The sequence below is a fragment of the Mixophyes fleayi genome, chromosome 2 (genome assembly GCF_038048845.1).
Source record: "Mixophyes fleayi isolate aMixFle1 chromosome 2, aMixFle1.hap1, whole genome shotgun sequence".
Classification (NCBI taxonomy): Eukaryota; Metazoa; Chordata; class Amphibia; order Anura; family Limnodynastidae; genus Mixophyes; species Mixophyes fleayi.
In genome coordinates, this window is record NC_134403.1 from 86,222,223 (window position 1) to 86,239,937 (window position 17,715).

General features: G+C 40.4%; 2 protein-coding genes across 2 annotated transcripts in view; one reads left to right on the plus strand and one right to left on the minus strand.

Moving 5' to 3' along the window:
* Window positions 1-16,255, minus strand: part of SPRYD4 (SPRY domain containing 4) — a 60,171-nt gene extending 43,916 nt beyond the window's left edge. Inside the window, exons 1-2 of the mRNA XM_075199525.1 lie at window positions 16,158-16,255; window positions 15,486-15,584 (exon numbers count right to left, since the gene is read on the minus strand). Of these exons, the coding sequence (XP_075055626.1) occupies window positions 15,486-15,558 (73 nt within the window). The 5' untranslated portion in view covers window positions 15,559-15,584; window positions 16,158-16,255. The remainder of the gene's footprint in view (window positions 1-15,485; window positions 15,585-16,157) is intronic.
* On the plus strand, window positions 7,143-16,629 carry LOC142141235 (lens fiber major intrinsic protein). The gene is made up of 4 exons (XM_075199522.1): window positions 7,143-7,502; window positions 9,972-10,136; window positions 12,614-12,694; window positions 16,164-16,629. The coding sequence occupies exons 1-4, from the start codon at window positions 7,143-7,145 to the stop codon at window positions 16,347-16,349; spliced, it is 792 nt and encodes a 263-aa protein (XP_075055623.1). The 3' UTR covers window positions 16,350-16,629.
* The last annotated feature ends 1,086 nt before the right edge of the window (window positions 16,630-17,715 follow it).

A 17,715-nucleotide genomic window follows, 5' to 3' on the forward strand; every position in this document is an offset into this window, starting at 1 on the left:
CCCACTGGGACCTGGCAGATGACCCCTGCAAAACGAATAGAAGCGACACAGTGGAGCTTGTCTTCTTGCAGGGTCATGGGGCAGGGAGGTTGCAAAGAACCGATCAGGGGCCCGATCGGAGAGACGGATCATGTAGCCCCTCGGCATGATCCCCCGAATCCAGCGATTCTGGGAGGATGCTGTCCAATGATCCTTGAACAGCCGCAAGCATCTGCCCACTCCTGCAGCTGCGAGTAGTGGGTGAACATCATGCTGGTTTTTTTCACAACTTTGTGCGCAGGACACAGCATGGAATAGAAGGCCCTGCCCCTGTGAGAGTGGCCTCTGGTCACAGAGGGTCTGCCTCTGGTCGGCTGACCTCTGGAAGAGCCCCTGTCAAGGTTGGCTTACAGGAAATTGATCCCTAGGCTCTGCTGAACATGGCTAAGCCCACACATGGGCGCGGAGTCTAACAGACAGGTGGTTTTCACCAGGAACCCCCGCAAGGAGGTATGGTCTTAGCTGCACCAAGTCTGCAGGTCGCAGTCCCGTGAGTGAGTGAGTGTACAGCAGAACGATGTGGGGGAGCCAGGTGAAGTGGATGGAGACAATGGAGTCCACAGACGAGTAGTATAAATACAGGCACAACAATAATATAGGCTGATGGTCAGCAGCCAATGAGTCACTAGGAGAATAGGTGCTCTGTGGTATACAACGAGAGGACAGAGGCTGTCACTATGAAGTACTCTGGAGATGGTAATGGAATTACTGGAGCAGCAATAGTTTAACACAGCCAGAGGCTGAAGGCTGACTGGAGTTGTGGAGGTAACTCGTAGTAACAGCTGATGAGTCACAGATGTAGTAGCGGCTCTGAGTGGTAGTGATGAGAGAACTGAAGCTGTCACGATGAAGTACACTGGAGATGGTAATAGAGGTACTGGAGCAGCGAAAGTTCAACATGGCCAGAGACTGAGAGCAGGCTGGAGTAGCGTAGGTAACTCGTGATAGCAGCTGAGGAGTCACAGGTGTAATAGCGGCTCTGAGTGGTAGCGATGAGAGAACCGGAGCTGTAACGATGAAGTACACTGGAGATGGTAAGAGAGGTACTGGAACAGCGATGGTTCAGCACAGACCACGAACTGAAAGCAGACTGGAACACAGGCAAACCACAAGGAGAACAGGAACCAAAACCACAGGCTGCAGGAAGTGAGCTTGAAGAACAGGCATCAGACAGGTGAATCCAGGAGGTTTAAATAGTGCTCCAGAAGTGCTTAGCCAATGAAAAAGAGGGAGGAGGTCCTTAAGTGCAATAGGCTTGCAGCTGCACAGATCTGAATATAGCTGAATGAATGAATAGGAGAATGTCTGATGCTGGGACATGGCAGTTTCCAGATGAATGGACTGCAGGTAACGAGACAGGTACTATCTGTGGGACCGGAGCATTACAGCCCCCCCCCTTCCCCTCCAAAGGGCTGGCAAAAGGATCCAAACCTCGGCGCCTGAGCCAAAGAGCACTGAGCCCGACTATGGAAGGGCATCTAAGGGTATCCACACAAAGCGCATCCGGGTCCTGTTGTCCACTGGATAGTTTAATTTTACATTTGGAGCAAGTGAAGTATTTTGCTCTGGATGCCTTCCCTTATCAGACATCATCTGAGCAGGAAACATCAAGCAGTAACAGTATAATACAGACACAGAATGATTTACTGAAAATACTAACTGATCTCTGACTGTAGTTAAAAGTAGTATCTCAGAAAAACTGTTATATACTTTTGTCAAGCAGTATACAAGCAATGAAGTATAGATTAATTAGGTACTTAGCCTCCTGAAGACTACTACAGGCATGCAGGAGAGGGGTCCGCCAGCAGTAGGCTCTGTGTAGGGAGTGTCATCTATTCCTTCCCGGGATAAACCATTTTTCTCTCTCAGATGGCGGAGCTGTCTTTCGTCCATCTCTGCCTCCAGATGTCCTCTTCTCCTGACCGGATAATGCTGTGCCTGGCCTATCCGTTGCACATTGTTGCGACCGCCATTGCACTGAATTTCTGCGCTCCCTGCCTAATGGCAGCGTCGGTCATCAGGGACCACAAAGTGTGACAGCGGCTTATGAAGTCACTTGCCCACACAGACAAAACAATCGCTATCAGCTTTTGTACAGTGTATCTGACAGAGAGTGTGCTGTGAGACAGCACACTTACTAATCCTATATAAAAAAATAAAATACAAGAAGTAAGCCCAACTCTTTGGGCAATTAAACTACACTTAGAAGCTACAGGGGGTTGCAGAGGGGAGGGTCTGTCAGAAAGTTATATTTGACAATTAACTACTTAAGTGCCAACTCCACGCTCCTCTCATACAACCCATGGTAGCAGTCTCCATCCAATTGGATGAAAGAGAAACAGCGAAACGCACAAAAAAATCCTATACAAGAAAATACTGTTATCAACAGGAGAGGCACAGCAGGGAAGACGACAGGCAGGAGAAAATGGCGCCTCTGCTGAGAAAGCATGCCAAGGGCAAGGAGGAGTGAGACCCCTCCTCCCTACTCACTCACTAACTACGAGAAACAGGAAGTTCCTTCTTGAAAATGGCACCAGCGCTACCTGTAGGAGCGCAGCCACAACTGTACTCTCCAATTCAACTGAGATCTACTGTGTCTGCCTGTCTCCAAGCCGAGTGTACTCTGCTTTATTAGCAGAGCTGCTCGTTGCATAAGGGTGCCATGCTGCGGTCGCGGCTGTCAGCCTTAGGCGCTTGCACAGTGTCTGTGAAGCCACTGACAGTCGCCGCCAAGTTCTGCAGCGTGTTGGGGATGAGGGAAGCCTGCTACTCACCCCAGCTCAAGGACCCAGAGTGGAGGAAGGCTGCAGGCTAGCCACTCCTGGGGAGGCCTCCTTCCGCCCAGGACTGGTGAAAAAAGTAAAAGCTAATAAATAAATAAAATAATTTAAGGGCATGAGTGCCAAAAAGCATGCCCGACTAAAAAGGGCATGTAAAATAACCTGAAGATGGCTCCCATTGGAGGGGCATAGTAGGGGTGGAGCAGTCCCTCAGTTTAAAGATTTAAAGTGCCCTTGCTCCAATTCCACCAACTAAACCCCAATGTTTTGCAGTGTCTCCCAATGGCATAACAGAGAAAGTATCATTTCTTCCATTCAAAAACATACTAAATTTTTATGAACTGCAAAATATGCGGGCATACAGAGCATTACATTTTGTGAAAATAAGCCTAATTACAAGCAGCATGCACACATTCCGGTTTTGGAACTTAAACTGTAAAAATGTCACTAATCCAGTCAACTGCCACTTTAGGACCGTCCATTTTATCCAAACTTTTACAATTTTGGTGCAGGAAAAAGTCTATGCAGCCACCACAAACCAGATAATGCCCAAATACACCCTCTACAGTGTTTGAAACTAATTTAAATATGTATGTATGTGGGAACAGTTGTGAGGTTAGTTACAGTGCCCACAAATCCACCCACTTCTTCCCATAAAATCATACATTGCAACTACAGACACCATCTTGGCCCACATTCATCATCATCATCATCATTTATGTATTTATAGAGCGCACTTCCCTGTATAAACGACTGCACTTGCGCAAAACTAGGTGCATTTCATCACAAAACAGCACTTGCACTGCCGGTATGCAGTTTTGCACTTTCACAAATGACCTTTTATTTGTTCAAAAGGTGTATGAGAGATTGGCAGTAGTCTAGTGTGCCAAACATAGGCTATTAAGCACATAAGGATTTTATAAGAACTTGATAAAAATAAATCATATTATACAATCAAATTGTGTCCTGTGTGTGAAAAGCTTTAGCCAATGTGGCTCTACACTAAACTCTGTTACATTTCAGTCATGAAAAAGGGTATGTATGTGTTAGATGGATAGGAGTAAATTAAGAAATAAACATTTTTCTGTACATCTATGTTAGGATTTTCTCATTGGTTTGAACTTTTCTTCAGATTTATAAACCAAGCTTTTATCTAACTAAACAATATAAAGGCACATAAGGGGCTTTCTTAATTTTTTATGATATTTGTGTTTTCCTTATTTTCAAATAATTGTTTTAGAATTTCCTAATTACTTTATTTTCAGTTGAGCAAATAATTTAAATACTATAAAACTTCACCTGCAATGAGTTGCTAAAATGAAAGATTGCATGGTAAAAAAAATATCTGCCCTGTGGAATCATTTAGTGTTTTCAAGCCTGTACCTCTTTTACTAAGAAATAATCAATTTTTTTTGCAGTTTCTTGCTTAATAACCTAGTCCTCACTCTTCAGCAAGCACACCCAGGGGTAAATGTATGAAAGTCCGATTTCTGCAAGTTGCCGGTAATCGGCGACATTGCAGTGAAAATTTAAAGGGGCGATGGCTTGTAAAGGCAAGTTTGCCTTTACAAGCCATCGCCGCTTTAAATTTTAGCTGCAAAGTCACCGATTTCCGGCAACTTGCAGAAATCTGACTTTCATACATTTATCCCCCGATCTGCCTATTATTCAGAATAAAAATATACTCTTTCATAACAAACACCATGTTGCTGCGCAAACAATGAATTTTAAATAAAGGAATTTATTTTATATTGGACGTATTACACTAGATGGTTTTTCTTTATATTATTTGGTCTGTTGCCAATTTACGAGGAAATTCGTTTTCATGACATCATTTCAATGAAAATCATAAAGAACCTTTTTATGTGCAGAATTCAAGACTTCACAGAGTAAGCATAGTACCTAAAGGGGAAACACTGTGCTGGAAGGTGTAGCATTGGTCTGATTTATATGAGGGCACATTCACAAGCTGGTGTACTGTAAGTTTTCCTACAAAAGGGCATCTAAACTGTAAACATTGAATTGGATTACTTTTCCTGTGTTATATAGGATTGTATACATAATTACATTCTCTATAGAGTATTACACTATTATTTGTGCATTTTTTTATAATTTTTACATGTTACAGACCCCTCTGGTGGAACTTGGAATCAGCGTACTATGCACTTCTACAATATAAGTATTATCACACTGTATATTTTTATAACTTTATGTGAAAAGGGTAGCGCCTGAATATTTTTTGTTATCCACTTTTTGATCTTATTTTATTGACCTATTTGTGTGAGGTTATATCAAGAATAATTCTAGCAGCAACCTCAGTGGATCGCTCTAAAGATTTCATATTTTGCTTTTTGGTCGACAGCAACATAAAAGCCATCACATCAAAGCTGTCAAATCTCACGACAGAGGAAATAAAGAGCTTTAGCACTTGTTAACATTGTGTTGTCTTTTTTGGAAATTATCCTCAGTTTCTTACACAATTCTTTCCGTAGAAGGCAACTTTTTATGATGAAAAAATGCCATGTATTTGGATCCTGTTTCTTTTGCTATGGCTGAATTAAAAATCTTCATTATGTTCTTGAGCCCCATCTAGTGGCAATTGTTGTTTCTAATAGTAAATGGTGAACAGAATTATTTTTATTGTAAATTGTTTTTACAAAGAGGCCTTATGATACATATCTTTATATACATGGAGATACCTACATATATATATTGCTATTTATGTTTTGGATCTGGGAAATGCTGACAGCGCAGTACACAGAAAGGGATCTGAGCTGAATGAAACCTCACACACAGCAAGTGTCTTTGTTCCAGAGGATGCTCGCACAGCGCTTTACAAACAATCCCAATTGCACATGGGATAATCCCATAGGGGAGCTGTGGATTTAGGATGCCTCCCCCAGACTGACAGGAGCCAGAGAATTGTACACAGCGGCAAAACCCTGCTGAGATGCAAACTGCCGGTGCAACAAAATCAGCTGCAGAGGGTACCAGAAGGGAAGGTGGGGGCTGCCCCAAAATAAAATACATATCATTACTACAAATACAATTTTATTCAAGTCCCTGTAAAACTTTAGGGATCACAGTGGTTGACTGCATTCAATTATACAACCTCTCTATATTCAGATTACATAACTACTATGTCTGTGGATTTATTATTCAAATATGATTGACACAATTACTTAGGCTGATGGAAGAGACATACTTGTCCTCGTAAATGTGTTAAATTGATAAGTATTGTCTCATGATAGCACACCAGCAGCACCAGTTTCTGGTGTTATACAGGCTATAAACCTCTTCCAGCATAATATATATATATATATATATATATATATATATATATATATATATCTATCATATCATAGGTATAAGACTATGCTATGTATATATATATATATATATATATATATATATATATATATATATATATATACACACATACATATATAGCATAATCTTATACCATTGACAATGGGGAGTGTTTAATGACCACATTTCTGCACTAATACAAATGGTAGTCTTATAATGAAAGCAATGACAGTGTCATCATAGTCACAAAGCTAAAGACTAAGCCAACATCTATAATGTTATCAGTAACTGTGATAACTTTTAAACTATTCATTGTATCAATAAGAATATTCAATTCTGTACTCTTTACAACACTTCTTCAGAAGAGTTAACGTTTCCATTAATCATTTACCTAGAAGTGTGGCAATTACTATATTCTATAGGATATTTTCCTGCCCCTACTAGACATTACTGTGAGCAAATATATCTGTACGAGATTTGTGTTTGGACTGACATAGCTGTGCCTCTATTGTACACTACTGAAGAGCTGCAAGTTTAAACTAACATCTGAGCAATACACTGTAGTGTGGCCTTATATCATGTGCTGCCCTGAGGGAGGAGACAGCACACAGGGAAGAGTTAAACACCAGCTCTTTGACACTACCCCTCCTGTTAGGGGGTGGTGTATATCTGTATAGGGGGATTAAACATGTCACAGCCTCTGCCCCTTATAAATCCCCCCGCCACTCTATAAACAGGTTGGGGGGGAAGTATCCACAGCAGTTGGGAGTTTGGAGCAGTTACTCTGTCCGTGGCTTTTTGGGTTGTTTTTTTAACGTTTCGTTTTTCTTCGTAAGTTTACATTTTTTGTTAACCTTTTTGTTTTGTTCTAAATCCTGAAGTAACACTTTAACATACAATTGTCTTCAGTTTTGGGGAGTCTTCCACCAAAATTTTGGGGCCTCTCCCACCCACTGTGAAACTTTTCACCTTCCCCCCGTTCTCTCTCCCTGTCGCCCCACACAGCCCGCAATCATGTGGGAATTCCGATCTTTCTCCTTTTGGAGAGCAGTTTTTGCAGAGTTCTTTGCTACCATGTTCTACGTTTTCTTTGGCTTGGGTGCATCTCTGAAGTGGGCAGCTGGTCCAGCTAATGTATTGCACATTGCATTAGCATTTGGTCTTGCCCTGGCCACTATGGTCCAATCTGTTGGCCATGTGAGCGGTGCTCATATTAACCCAGCTGTCACTTTTGCCTTCCTCATTGGCTCACAGATGTCCCTTTTCCGTGCCATTTTTTACATTGCAGCACAACTGCTGGGAGCGGTGGCTGGAGCAGCCGTTCTGTATGGCGTTACTCCTGCAGCAATCCGTGGCAACTTGGCTCTTAACACGGTAAATATTTAGCATGGGTAGAAATGTTATCAGAAAGGGTGCTATATTTTTGCATTGTGTTACTTTTTCATACTTTAACATAATCTGTGCCTTTCTTTTTGCATATTTAAGAGTTAACAAGAGAGCATATAGTGTGTGAAAGCAGACATTTCCATTTTTGTGATCAATTTATACAAAAAAATGCTAGACCAATGATAAAAGACAGTTTATAGATTTCTTTTCCTAACTACAGATAAGCACTGTCACTAAATAAAAATGACTATCAGTATTTGCAGTATTCCACCTGTGGTGGATATGAAGCAGTTTTATTCTTGACTGCATCCAAAATCTTCACAAAAGAATCAACCTATTATTTTATCTATTGTCACTTTCTATTGGGGTTGACATTAACATAGGTATCACAAATTAAAATAACCTGGCTTTGTTCTTCAAGTAAATTGTCTTTCAAAAAAGATGCTACTAATAACATTTACAAATATATATGTAAGTGTTTCCATACCTTGATTGAACTTGGGATGTTTGAGATCGTGCTTACATCATCAGTGCAGTTGAATGTAAGATTTGATTCTCTGTTATTAGATATTGTCTGTAAAACAGACTGCAGTTTCCTTCAATAGTTCTGATATAGGTATAGGAAAATAATATTCTTCCATTATCCTCAACTTTATCTCAAGTATGTTACTGAAAACTCCATCCAGGGATGTTCACATAAACCATATATTTGTGAATGTTACAAGTTTATAAGTAACTATATATATATATATATATATATATATATATATATATATATATACACACACAAACATATATATATTAACTTGCATTAAGGCTTAGTTTAAACCTTAATTATATATTCTGTATGGACATAATATTAATTTTTGACTGAACAGCTCACTGGGCATCTCCTCTATACAAAAGGCTGAACTTATGCTCTTACAATTCGAGGTTCACCAGATTATTATCTAGACAAGTTACAAATGCTGTGCAGTGATAGATGTTACTAATTCAACACAGGAAACAAACAGAAAAAAGCTTATAGGCAGGCAGGTCAGCAGCAAATTCTGGATGTCTAGTGCAGTTGGTGAAAAAAATATTTGGTTAACAACAAACTAATTTGACCCTTACTAGGAGCAGGGTTTAGAAAGCTTTCCCAATAGACCTTTAATTCCAGTCTACTTTAAAATTTTCAAGATCTCCTCAGATATCTGTAGTTGTGTAGTCTTTAATTTAACTGGATGTTTTATTGTAATAGTTTAGATATGTGAAACAGTGCTTTTTATATTTAAAGGGGAAATATACAACACACAAAATGTAGGTTACTTACATTTCACTAATAGTTTGTCTTGGAAGTTTTCTTTAATTGAACTAACATTTACTGGCACAGTCAAAAGGACAGAAACTAAATTATATATAATTTATATGAAAACATACATTTAAGGAGGACCTGGTTGTTACCTATTTTGCATGGATAATGTTTTGTGCCAAAGTCCACATAGCATTTGTTGGACAAAACTACAATTGCATGTATGTCAGAGCTACAATTATGTAACTATGTAGCTGTTTTTCCTCAGCTTCCATGTCTTGTCACTTTTCACTAACCTTCAAAATCATTGATAGCTTTATTATCACTAATTAGCTGATAATGGTGTATTACACTCATGTACAGAGTCTATAGCAAACTCGTTGGGGGGAATCCAATTCGACGCAAGGTGCCAATATGTGTATCCAGAACACGAGACACATCATGGTGAAAATTTTAGTGAAATCTTCCCTCACTTTCCTTCACGTTCCATAGGGATGCGTGGAGACAATGAGCAGAGATTCTGTACTTATTAGTCGGCAATGTGCGAATCCAGACATCGCAGTGATGTCCAGTGGCACATTGTGGCTAATTGACCCCCCCCCCGTCCCCCCTTGTGTGAGTATAGAAAATAAATTGCCATGTGAGATTTGACTACTGCACAAGGCTCATGTAGACACAGTGGAGGTGTGCACAAAGCAATTCTAATCAATATAATCAATCATTAATCCTGATTTGTGCTTTTCATTTTTGCAAATTTGTATAAAATACATTGTCCTATACTTAAAAGCAGGGACCATTTTCATGCGGGAGTCTTTTAAGGGTTTAGTTGGCAGCCATTTAATTTGTCCTATGACACTGGACTATGCAACTTATTACTTGTTTAAATAGAGAAGTAATTTATGCACATTGCATCCCTGCAAGCTATGTTGTTATACAATAAAAAGCTGCCCTATATATCTGTTGCTATAACATTCATTCATTAATTAGTGACTTCCCCCAGCACCTATCCAGGGTTTTGTGTATTGACCATTCCATTAATTTTGGGCCTGCACTCCAGAAATATAGATAATAGAGTAAAATCACCATACATTATCCAGCAGCCTGTGTACTCGACTGCGTGACCCATTTAACATATGTGTACCGTCTTCTTATTGCCCTCTTAATAGCTTCATCCAGGTGTGAGCCTTGGCCAGGCAACAACTGTAGAGATTTTCCTCACCCTGCAGTTTGTGCTTTGTATCTTTGCCACCTATGATGAGAGAAGGAATGGACGTCTGGGCTCTGTGTCTTTGGCTATAGGATTCTCCCTCACCTTGGGACACCTCTTTGGGGTAAGTGGTTGCATGCAACACTACTTTTACTACTTTTTCAGTGATTCACTGAATTACTGGAAAATATTCAATTAATCTGAGGGAAGATATACACTACAAGAAATAGTTATCTTCTTTTTACTTTTAATGTTCAGTAAAGAACAAGTTTTTCTCTGCATATCTATTAATACTCTCATCCTCCATGTGTGTCCAAGGCAAATTAACATTTCCCTACAATCTACCTGGATATCTATCTATCTATCGAGAGAGAGAGAAAGAGAGAGAGAGAGCGAGAGCAAGGGGTGAACAGACAAAGAAGTAAACCAATGAAACCAAACATCTTTTGTCATTTTTCTAGCATAGCTCAGAAAGAAATGTCAGATTAGAGTCTGATATACTCACAGGTACTCAGATGCTCCCCATCACTTCATTTCAGGGTAGTAGGGACTTATCTGAGTGCCAGCTAGCAGAGGGGTATGGAGACTTACAATACACAAATGGACTGTGGAAGTGATGGAACAGAACAAACTGATGACTACATGAGAGAACAACCAGGGAGGCCAAAAGTCAGGGCAGAAAGTGAAGAAGGAGATCCAAAAAGATAAGCCAAAAGGTCCAGGCAGGCAGCGAGTAAAGAGATCCAATAATGTAGCCAAGGGTCAAGACAGGCAGCAGAGAGAAAATTCCAGAGACAGGCAAAAGGTCAAGCAACAGGAGTGCAAAGAAAACTGAAGTCAGAGACAGCAGGCAACGCAATAACCGGCAGGGAGGTTGTGCACTCCCTGCCATTTAAACTACTGCAGGCCAATCAGAATGCTCCATTAGGAGCAAGCTCCCCTGCAGTAATAACGGCTATTGCGGTGACCACCGACAAGATGGAAGGAGTATCCCGGCTGCCAAGCATCCAGCTCTAGCCGGGATGCGGAAGTGTGAACCATCGAGAATAACAGCTCTCTTCATTCTTGTGCTGGAGCTGCCAAGATAATTTTAATTTTACCACTGCTGACATCTCTTGTGTTGCACTTATTGCTTAGATTCCTCAGTTACAAATATATCTTTTATACAGGTGGACATCTCCCTTACAGAGGAAACCAGTATTACCCTTTCCCAGACAGAGGCCTTCACCATGCTTATTTGCAATGCATTGATTATGCTGAAAATATTGTATTTGTATATAAAACATTAATTGACAAAAAGTATCTGTGCACATGAAACATGAAATGGCAGGTACAAAAATGTAAATATACAAAAACATGTTAGATTCATGAGACAGAAACACATACAATATGTTTGAATAAAAGATGCTTTGCTCATAATGAGCTTACCCCTAAGTCAGATCAGCAACAAGAAAACAAAATTACCATGAGAGAGGAGAACTTTGGCAGGTTGAAGAAAGCCCAGTCCCAACATGTGTTTTACATTCATTATATTGCAATTAAAAAGTTCTTCAATCAGACAATAGCCCTTACAAATTATGATGGGTGACACAATAGAAGTCATCACCAGAGTTTCTCTGTTGAAGGGACAAACATCTGGAAGTTATTAATTAGTGCCAAAAGCTAATTTTCTCTAAAACCCTAAAACAAGACAGAAACTGAAAGCACGTTTGATTGTAAGCTGTGATTTTAGTGCACATTTGCACATCTAGGCATAGTTAGTAACTGACTCACTGGGGGGTATATTTACTAAACTGCGGGTTTGAAAAAGTGGAGATGTTGCCTACAGCAACCAATCAGATTCTAGCTTTATTTAGTGCATTTATACAAAATGGAAGCTATAATCTGATTGGTTGCTATAGGCAACATCTCCAGCTATTCAAACCTGCAGTTTAGTAAATATACTGAGTTCTAACGTGGGCATGATCAAAGATAGGCTTTGTATGTCGACACCCAAGCCTCTGTTTAAGAATTTCATCACGATATTGTAGCAACAGTAAAAATAAAAAAGATGTAGTTACCCTATAGGATATAAAAATACAGTTAGAAGTAGGCAGGTCAATTGCGTGAAAGCAGCTAAGCAAAAAGAATTGTGGAAAAAGTGTATTTTTTACCCGTGTCTCCTTATAATGTACATAAATGAAAAATATATTACTATTATAATAACAACAAAATTAGAAACACACATAAAATTTGCTTATGTAGAGTAAAAAAAACAAAAAAGTTATTTACAGAAAAACGGATGTAGCACAAAAAATAATGTGACTCCCTGAGGTGCAAAAAATTGCAAACACCTCTGGCACTGAATGGGTTAATAAACATTAAGTAATAGTTTAATTATAAAATATCATATACACTTTAATATAAAATAGTAAACTTGTGTGATAATAATATAGAATTATACAGTGCTCCATTGCTACTATATATTGGCATGTGCTGCTACTTTTCCCAATGAGAAATCACCCATGTATAGCTACTTAGGGTCTCATTACTAATTGTGGTCTGTAACAAGCATAAGGAATTTGTTGTGTTTACATCTGAAGTCTTCTTGTGTCTCTCTAGATGTATTATACTGGAGCCAGTATGAATCCTGCAAGATCATTTGCCCCAGCAGTACTTACCAGAAACTTCACCAACCACTGGGTAAGAAAATGAATTTCTTTCTGTAATAATAAAAAATCATCACACCCACAAAAGAATTAAGCTCACTCTTGATCACAGTTAATTCCTCAGTAAAACTCTCTGCATTGAAGAGGTGAGAGGAATGCTGCAATTACTAACAGAATTAATGTGAGCTACAGTCAGGGCCTGATTAAGGGTTCTGGCCGCCCTAGGCTAATACGGCCGCAGCGCCCCCCCCCCCCTCCTCCGAATATATAGGTGTATAGGAACACTCCTGAATATGAATGTTCAGGTGTATTCTCCAGCATTCAAATTTAGACAGATTGTGCCATTGTCTCTTACCTGTTCTTGCTCTTCTCTCTTGCAACTTTGTTATCCTCTCGCTGGCTTCTGGAAAGTTGGCATCCTGTTTTGAAAATGCAAAAATGTATTATAATGCAAACCCTGAATGATTAGGCCCTTTAGTTAAAACAAAACACTCCATTATGGCCAGCTAAAAGTACCCCATTGGACAGGCATATATAAGCAATATCTGAATATTTGTTGTCAATCAAATACAAACCTCTACCAACCCCATCTCACTAATATTTAGTATTCTAGTGATTGCTGAGACCACCCATGTGACCACCACACAATCATGAGATTCTGCACCCCAAAGCTGCTATATTTTTTAAATACCCCCTGCAGCCATTTTCCTTAACCACAACCCCCCCCCCACAGCCATTTTCCTTAACCCCTGCTGCAGCCATTTTCTTTACCTCCCATCCTGCATCCATCCCCCTTGCAGCTATTTTCCTTACCTCCACTCTGCTAGCTAGCTATCCCCCCCCCGTCACAACAAAACTCCCCCAGTCACATATATCAGCCCCCCTTCATACATATCAACCTCTCTCCCTCCCTATAGATTTTCATGGAGCCCCCCCTCCCCCCCTATAGATTTGTATGACAGTCCCCCTCTCCCTCCCTATACATATGCATGACAGTCCCCCCTCTCCCTCCCTATAGATATGCAGGGTAGTCCCCCCCTCCCTATAGATATGCAGGGTAGTTCCCCCCCCCCTCTCTATAGATATGCAGGGCAGTTCCCCCCCTCCCTATAGATATGCAGGGCAGTTCCCCCCCCCTCCCTATAGATATGCAGGGCAGTTCCCCCCCCCCTCCCTATAGATATGCAGGGCAGTCCCCCCCCCTCCCTATAGATATGCAGGGCAGTTCCCCCCCCCTCCCTATAGATATGCAGGGCAGTTCCCCCCCCCTCCCTATTGATATGCAGGGCAGTTCCCTCCCCCTCCCTATAGATATGCAGGGCAGTTCCCCCCCCCCCTCCCTATAGATATGCAGGGCAGTTCCCCCCCCCCTCCCTATAGATATGCAGGGCAGTTCCCCCCCCCCCTCCCTATAGATATGCAGGGCAGATCCCCTCTTCAATTACCTGTAGTTGTGCCAGCGTCGCTCCTCTCCTCAGATCAGCAGATAGGAAGTGAAGACGTCCTGCTTCCTGTCTGCTGCACAGCAACAGGCAGCCTGGCGATTGGCTGTGTGTTGCTAACCACTGGCCACCATTGCTTTTGATTGTCGAGCCCTCCACCCCCCCCCGCGGCGACCCCCCCCCCCCCGAAAAAAAAAAATGAATGAAGAAAAAAAAATAAAAAAAAATTAAAAAATACCCACAGGGCAGCGCCCTCCGGGACCCAGCGCCCCAAGCTGCAGCCTGGTCAGCCTAGTGGTTGATCAGGCCCTGGCTACAGTTACACTTTTAAAACTACATTGTCATCAGTTTGATTGGCTAAAATCTAGATAAATTTACAACACAAACCATTACAGCCCATGTTTTGTGATCAGATTGTGGTACACAATTTGTGGCTCTCTAACTGCTGTGGAACTAGAAGTTCCAGCATGTTCTGCCATCTGGGAGCAGGTTCTGGAGAGCCATAGGTTGCCTACCTCTGCTATAGACTATAATCACTGAAGATAGAAAAATATTTTAGTAAGATAAGGTGACAACTTTAAGTCATGTATGGGAGGTGAACATTTGTGAAAATTAGATGAAATATATCGTGCAGTATTGCAGAGAAAACTATTTCAGTGCTGGAAGAATCACTTGAGGGAAAGTCAAATCGAATAGTAAGAATTAGAGTGAGTAGAAGTGGGGAGCTCAGAAAATAAGAGATTTGAATATGACCCCTTGTCAAAAACTATGGGTTGCTGAAATGATAGTAGGACAAGAGAATATTTACGGGATCTGTTACAGAAATGGGACAGGTCAAACCATATAGATATAGAAATTGGACAGGTGGATCAAAGATAATTTACAAATGCAGTAAACTTGTAGGACTGCAACATTTTGCTAATACAGTAGCATATATATTAATAATAATATTGAGATTTAAGACATCTAACATAATAAAAATGAATATTAACAAGTGTCATTCCATCAAGTGGAATATCATCATCATCATTTATTTATATAGTGCCGGCAAATTCTGTAGTGCTTTACAACTGAGGACAAACAAAGTAATAAATAAACTGGGTAAAACAGACAAAGAGGTGAGATGGCCCTGTTCGTAAGCTTACAATCTATGGGACAATGGGAGTTGATACATGAGGTGAAGTCTACATATTGCATATTGGTCCAGCCAGATCGCAAAAGTAAAAAAAAAATCAAAAAACATAAGGGATTAGTATGCTATATGATTCAGTCGCACAGCAATGTTTGTCAGAGGGCTGTTGTCTTTGTGCGAATTGTGTAACGGGTGATAATAGGGTAATCTAGTGAGGTTAATAAGGTGGTTGAGGAATATTATAAACTTACCTGAGTTTTCAGAGAACGCTTGAAGGTTTGTAGACCAGAAAAAAGTCTTCTTGTGCAAGGGAGAGAATTCCATAGAGTGTGTGCAGCTCGAAAGAAGGCCTGCAAACGGGAATGAGGAAGGAAGTGAAAGTGGAAAATAAACGCAGATCTTGTGCAGAACAGAGTCGTCGTGTTGGGAGATATTTTGAGACAAGTGAGATGTATGTTGGTGCAGCTTTGTTGATGGCCTTGTAGGTTAGTAAAAATATTTTATATTGGATTCGGTAAAAATTAGACAAAAAGTGTAGAGACAGAGTGATTCAGTAGAGGAATAACAATTTGCAAGGAAAATCAATCTGGCGGCTGCGTGCAAAATAGATCGTAGGGGTCTGAGTCTGTTTAGGGGAAGATCAGTAAGGAGGGAATTGCAATAGTCAATGCAGGAGATGATGAGTGCATGAATTAAGGTTTTTGCAGTGATAGATTATAAAAAAGAACATAGCAGTGTTAGGCACAGCCTTGTAGACATTTGGAGAACGTTTGTTACTCGTTAATAAGCTTGAAATATTAAACAATACTAAACAACAACAGAATGTTGAAATACAGGGGACATTGTGCTGGACAAAAAAGTGTATTTCTGTATATGACAGAATTGTTTTTACCTTGTTCAAATAACTCCTTATTGCCTCTTACCTGCAGGTATACTGGGTTGGTCCCATCATCGGTGGAGCGCTTGGAGGTCTGGTGTATGACTTCATCCTCTTTCCAAGGATGAGGGGGCTGTCCGAGAGACTTTCAATTCTTAAAGGCGCTCGGCCTGCAGAGCCTGAAGGCCAACAAGAAGCAACGGGCGAGCCTATAGAGTTGAAAACACAATCCCTATAAATATAACCTCTGCACAATCACATAGCAACACAGAAGCACTCACACACGCACACAATTTGGGCCTAGTTAGCGTAATATCCGTCATGGGAAGTGTGTTGGGGGTCGGGTTATACTTTGAAAGATGTTTCTTTTCTTACCAGGCTGTAGGTATTGTGTTGAAGTAGAGTAAAAGGAACAGTTAATGTGCTTGACTTTCTCATCGAAGTGGAGGTGGAGGCAAAAGGAAGTGGGATCGTTTGAAGGGGCCATATAACTCAGGGGCAAAAACATACAGCACATATATTCCACAGAAGGATCTTTGCTGCTCAAACCAAAGGGATTAATCCTCCCTGCCAGAGAAATTTAGCACTTAGGTGGACACCAAATGATAACGTAGCTCCTAAGTGACTTGTTAATTTGCCAACTATGGGTATCTAATTAGCAGAACAGAAGGTCCCCATCAAACTTCCCAGCCACCCTCCTAACTTCGCCTCTGATGCTGCTGTACATCTCAGACACATTATTTTCTTTATACTGCGTTTTACTTTTTGCTGATTTAAGGAACTGTTTTCTTTTTGTGTTTTTTTTAAGAGGGTGGAGGAAAATTATGGGCCAAAAACCCTTTTATTTTACAATGAGCTCCTTTAAAATATTCTGTAGACATCTTGTAACAGTGAAGGTGTTCCCCATTAACTAACGCCTATTATATCCCTCTGTGTGGAATTCTTTGCCCTGTAATCTGAGAACCCTAGTAATTTCCATATTTAACACTGCTCATGGCTTACCATCCTGTTTTTACCCTCTTCCCAGGGGCAAATCAGGTTAAAAACTAAGCATTTGGCAAAAAGGCAGTTGTAAGGCCGGTAAGGGCCATTCACGTGGCAAAAGAAGTCATCATTGCTAGCAGCAATCTTCATTTTTATCAAATTTCACAATGCAAATAATATAATGGGAAATGTTTTGTTGATTGTCCCAGTTTGCACATAGCCCTCAGACCTCTGTTTATCAGATAGAGTCTGTTCTAAAGCGTCTTCCCTATGCTGGCAACTAATTCAACCTGACTTATTTTTCAGCATAGAGAAATTAGCTTTACAGGAACCTTTGAGATTTAATGAACTGTTTAACTACACTTGATTAATATGCTTAATATTTGGTTTGATTATAAACACAATTAAATCTTTGGGTAAGTAAGTGTGTCTTTTAAAACTGAATTTCGAGTTAGGTATATATTTATTATTAAGATAGATTATGTTTAGGTCTGATCACATGACTAAATGACCTTTTCTAGCCCAGAATTCTATTTTGTGTTACATACTTCTTCAGATTAAGCACCCAGGTCATGTGCCTACATCTATGTAAGTGACCTTTGTTTAGTGCGTGTAAAATA

Excerpts from the sequence above, each read along its gene's own strand:
- LOC142141235 (XM_075199522.1), top strand. The coding sequence starts at position 7,143 with ATGTGGGAATTCCGATCTTTCTCCTTTTGGAGAGCAGTTTTTGCAGAG. Across the intron at positions 7,503-9,971 it reads GCAACTTGGCTCTTAACACG|CTTCATCCAGGTGTGAGCCT; the intron begins GTAAATATTTAG and ends CCCTCTTAATAG. Across the intron at positions 10,137-12,613 it reads CCTTGGGACACCTCTTTGGG|ATGTATTATACTGGAGCCAG; the intron begins GTAAGTGGTTGC and ends GTGTCTCTCTAG.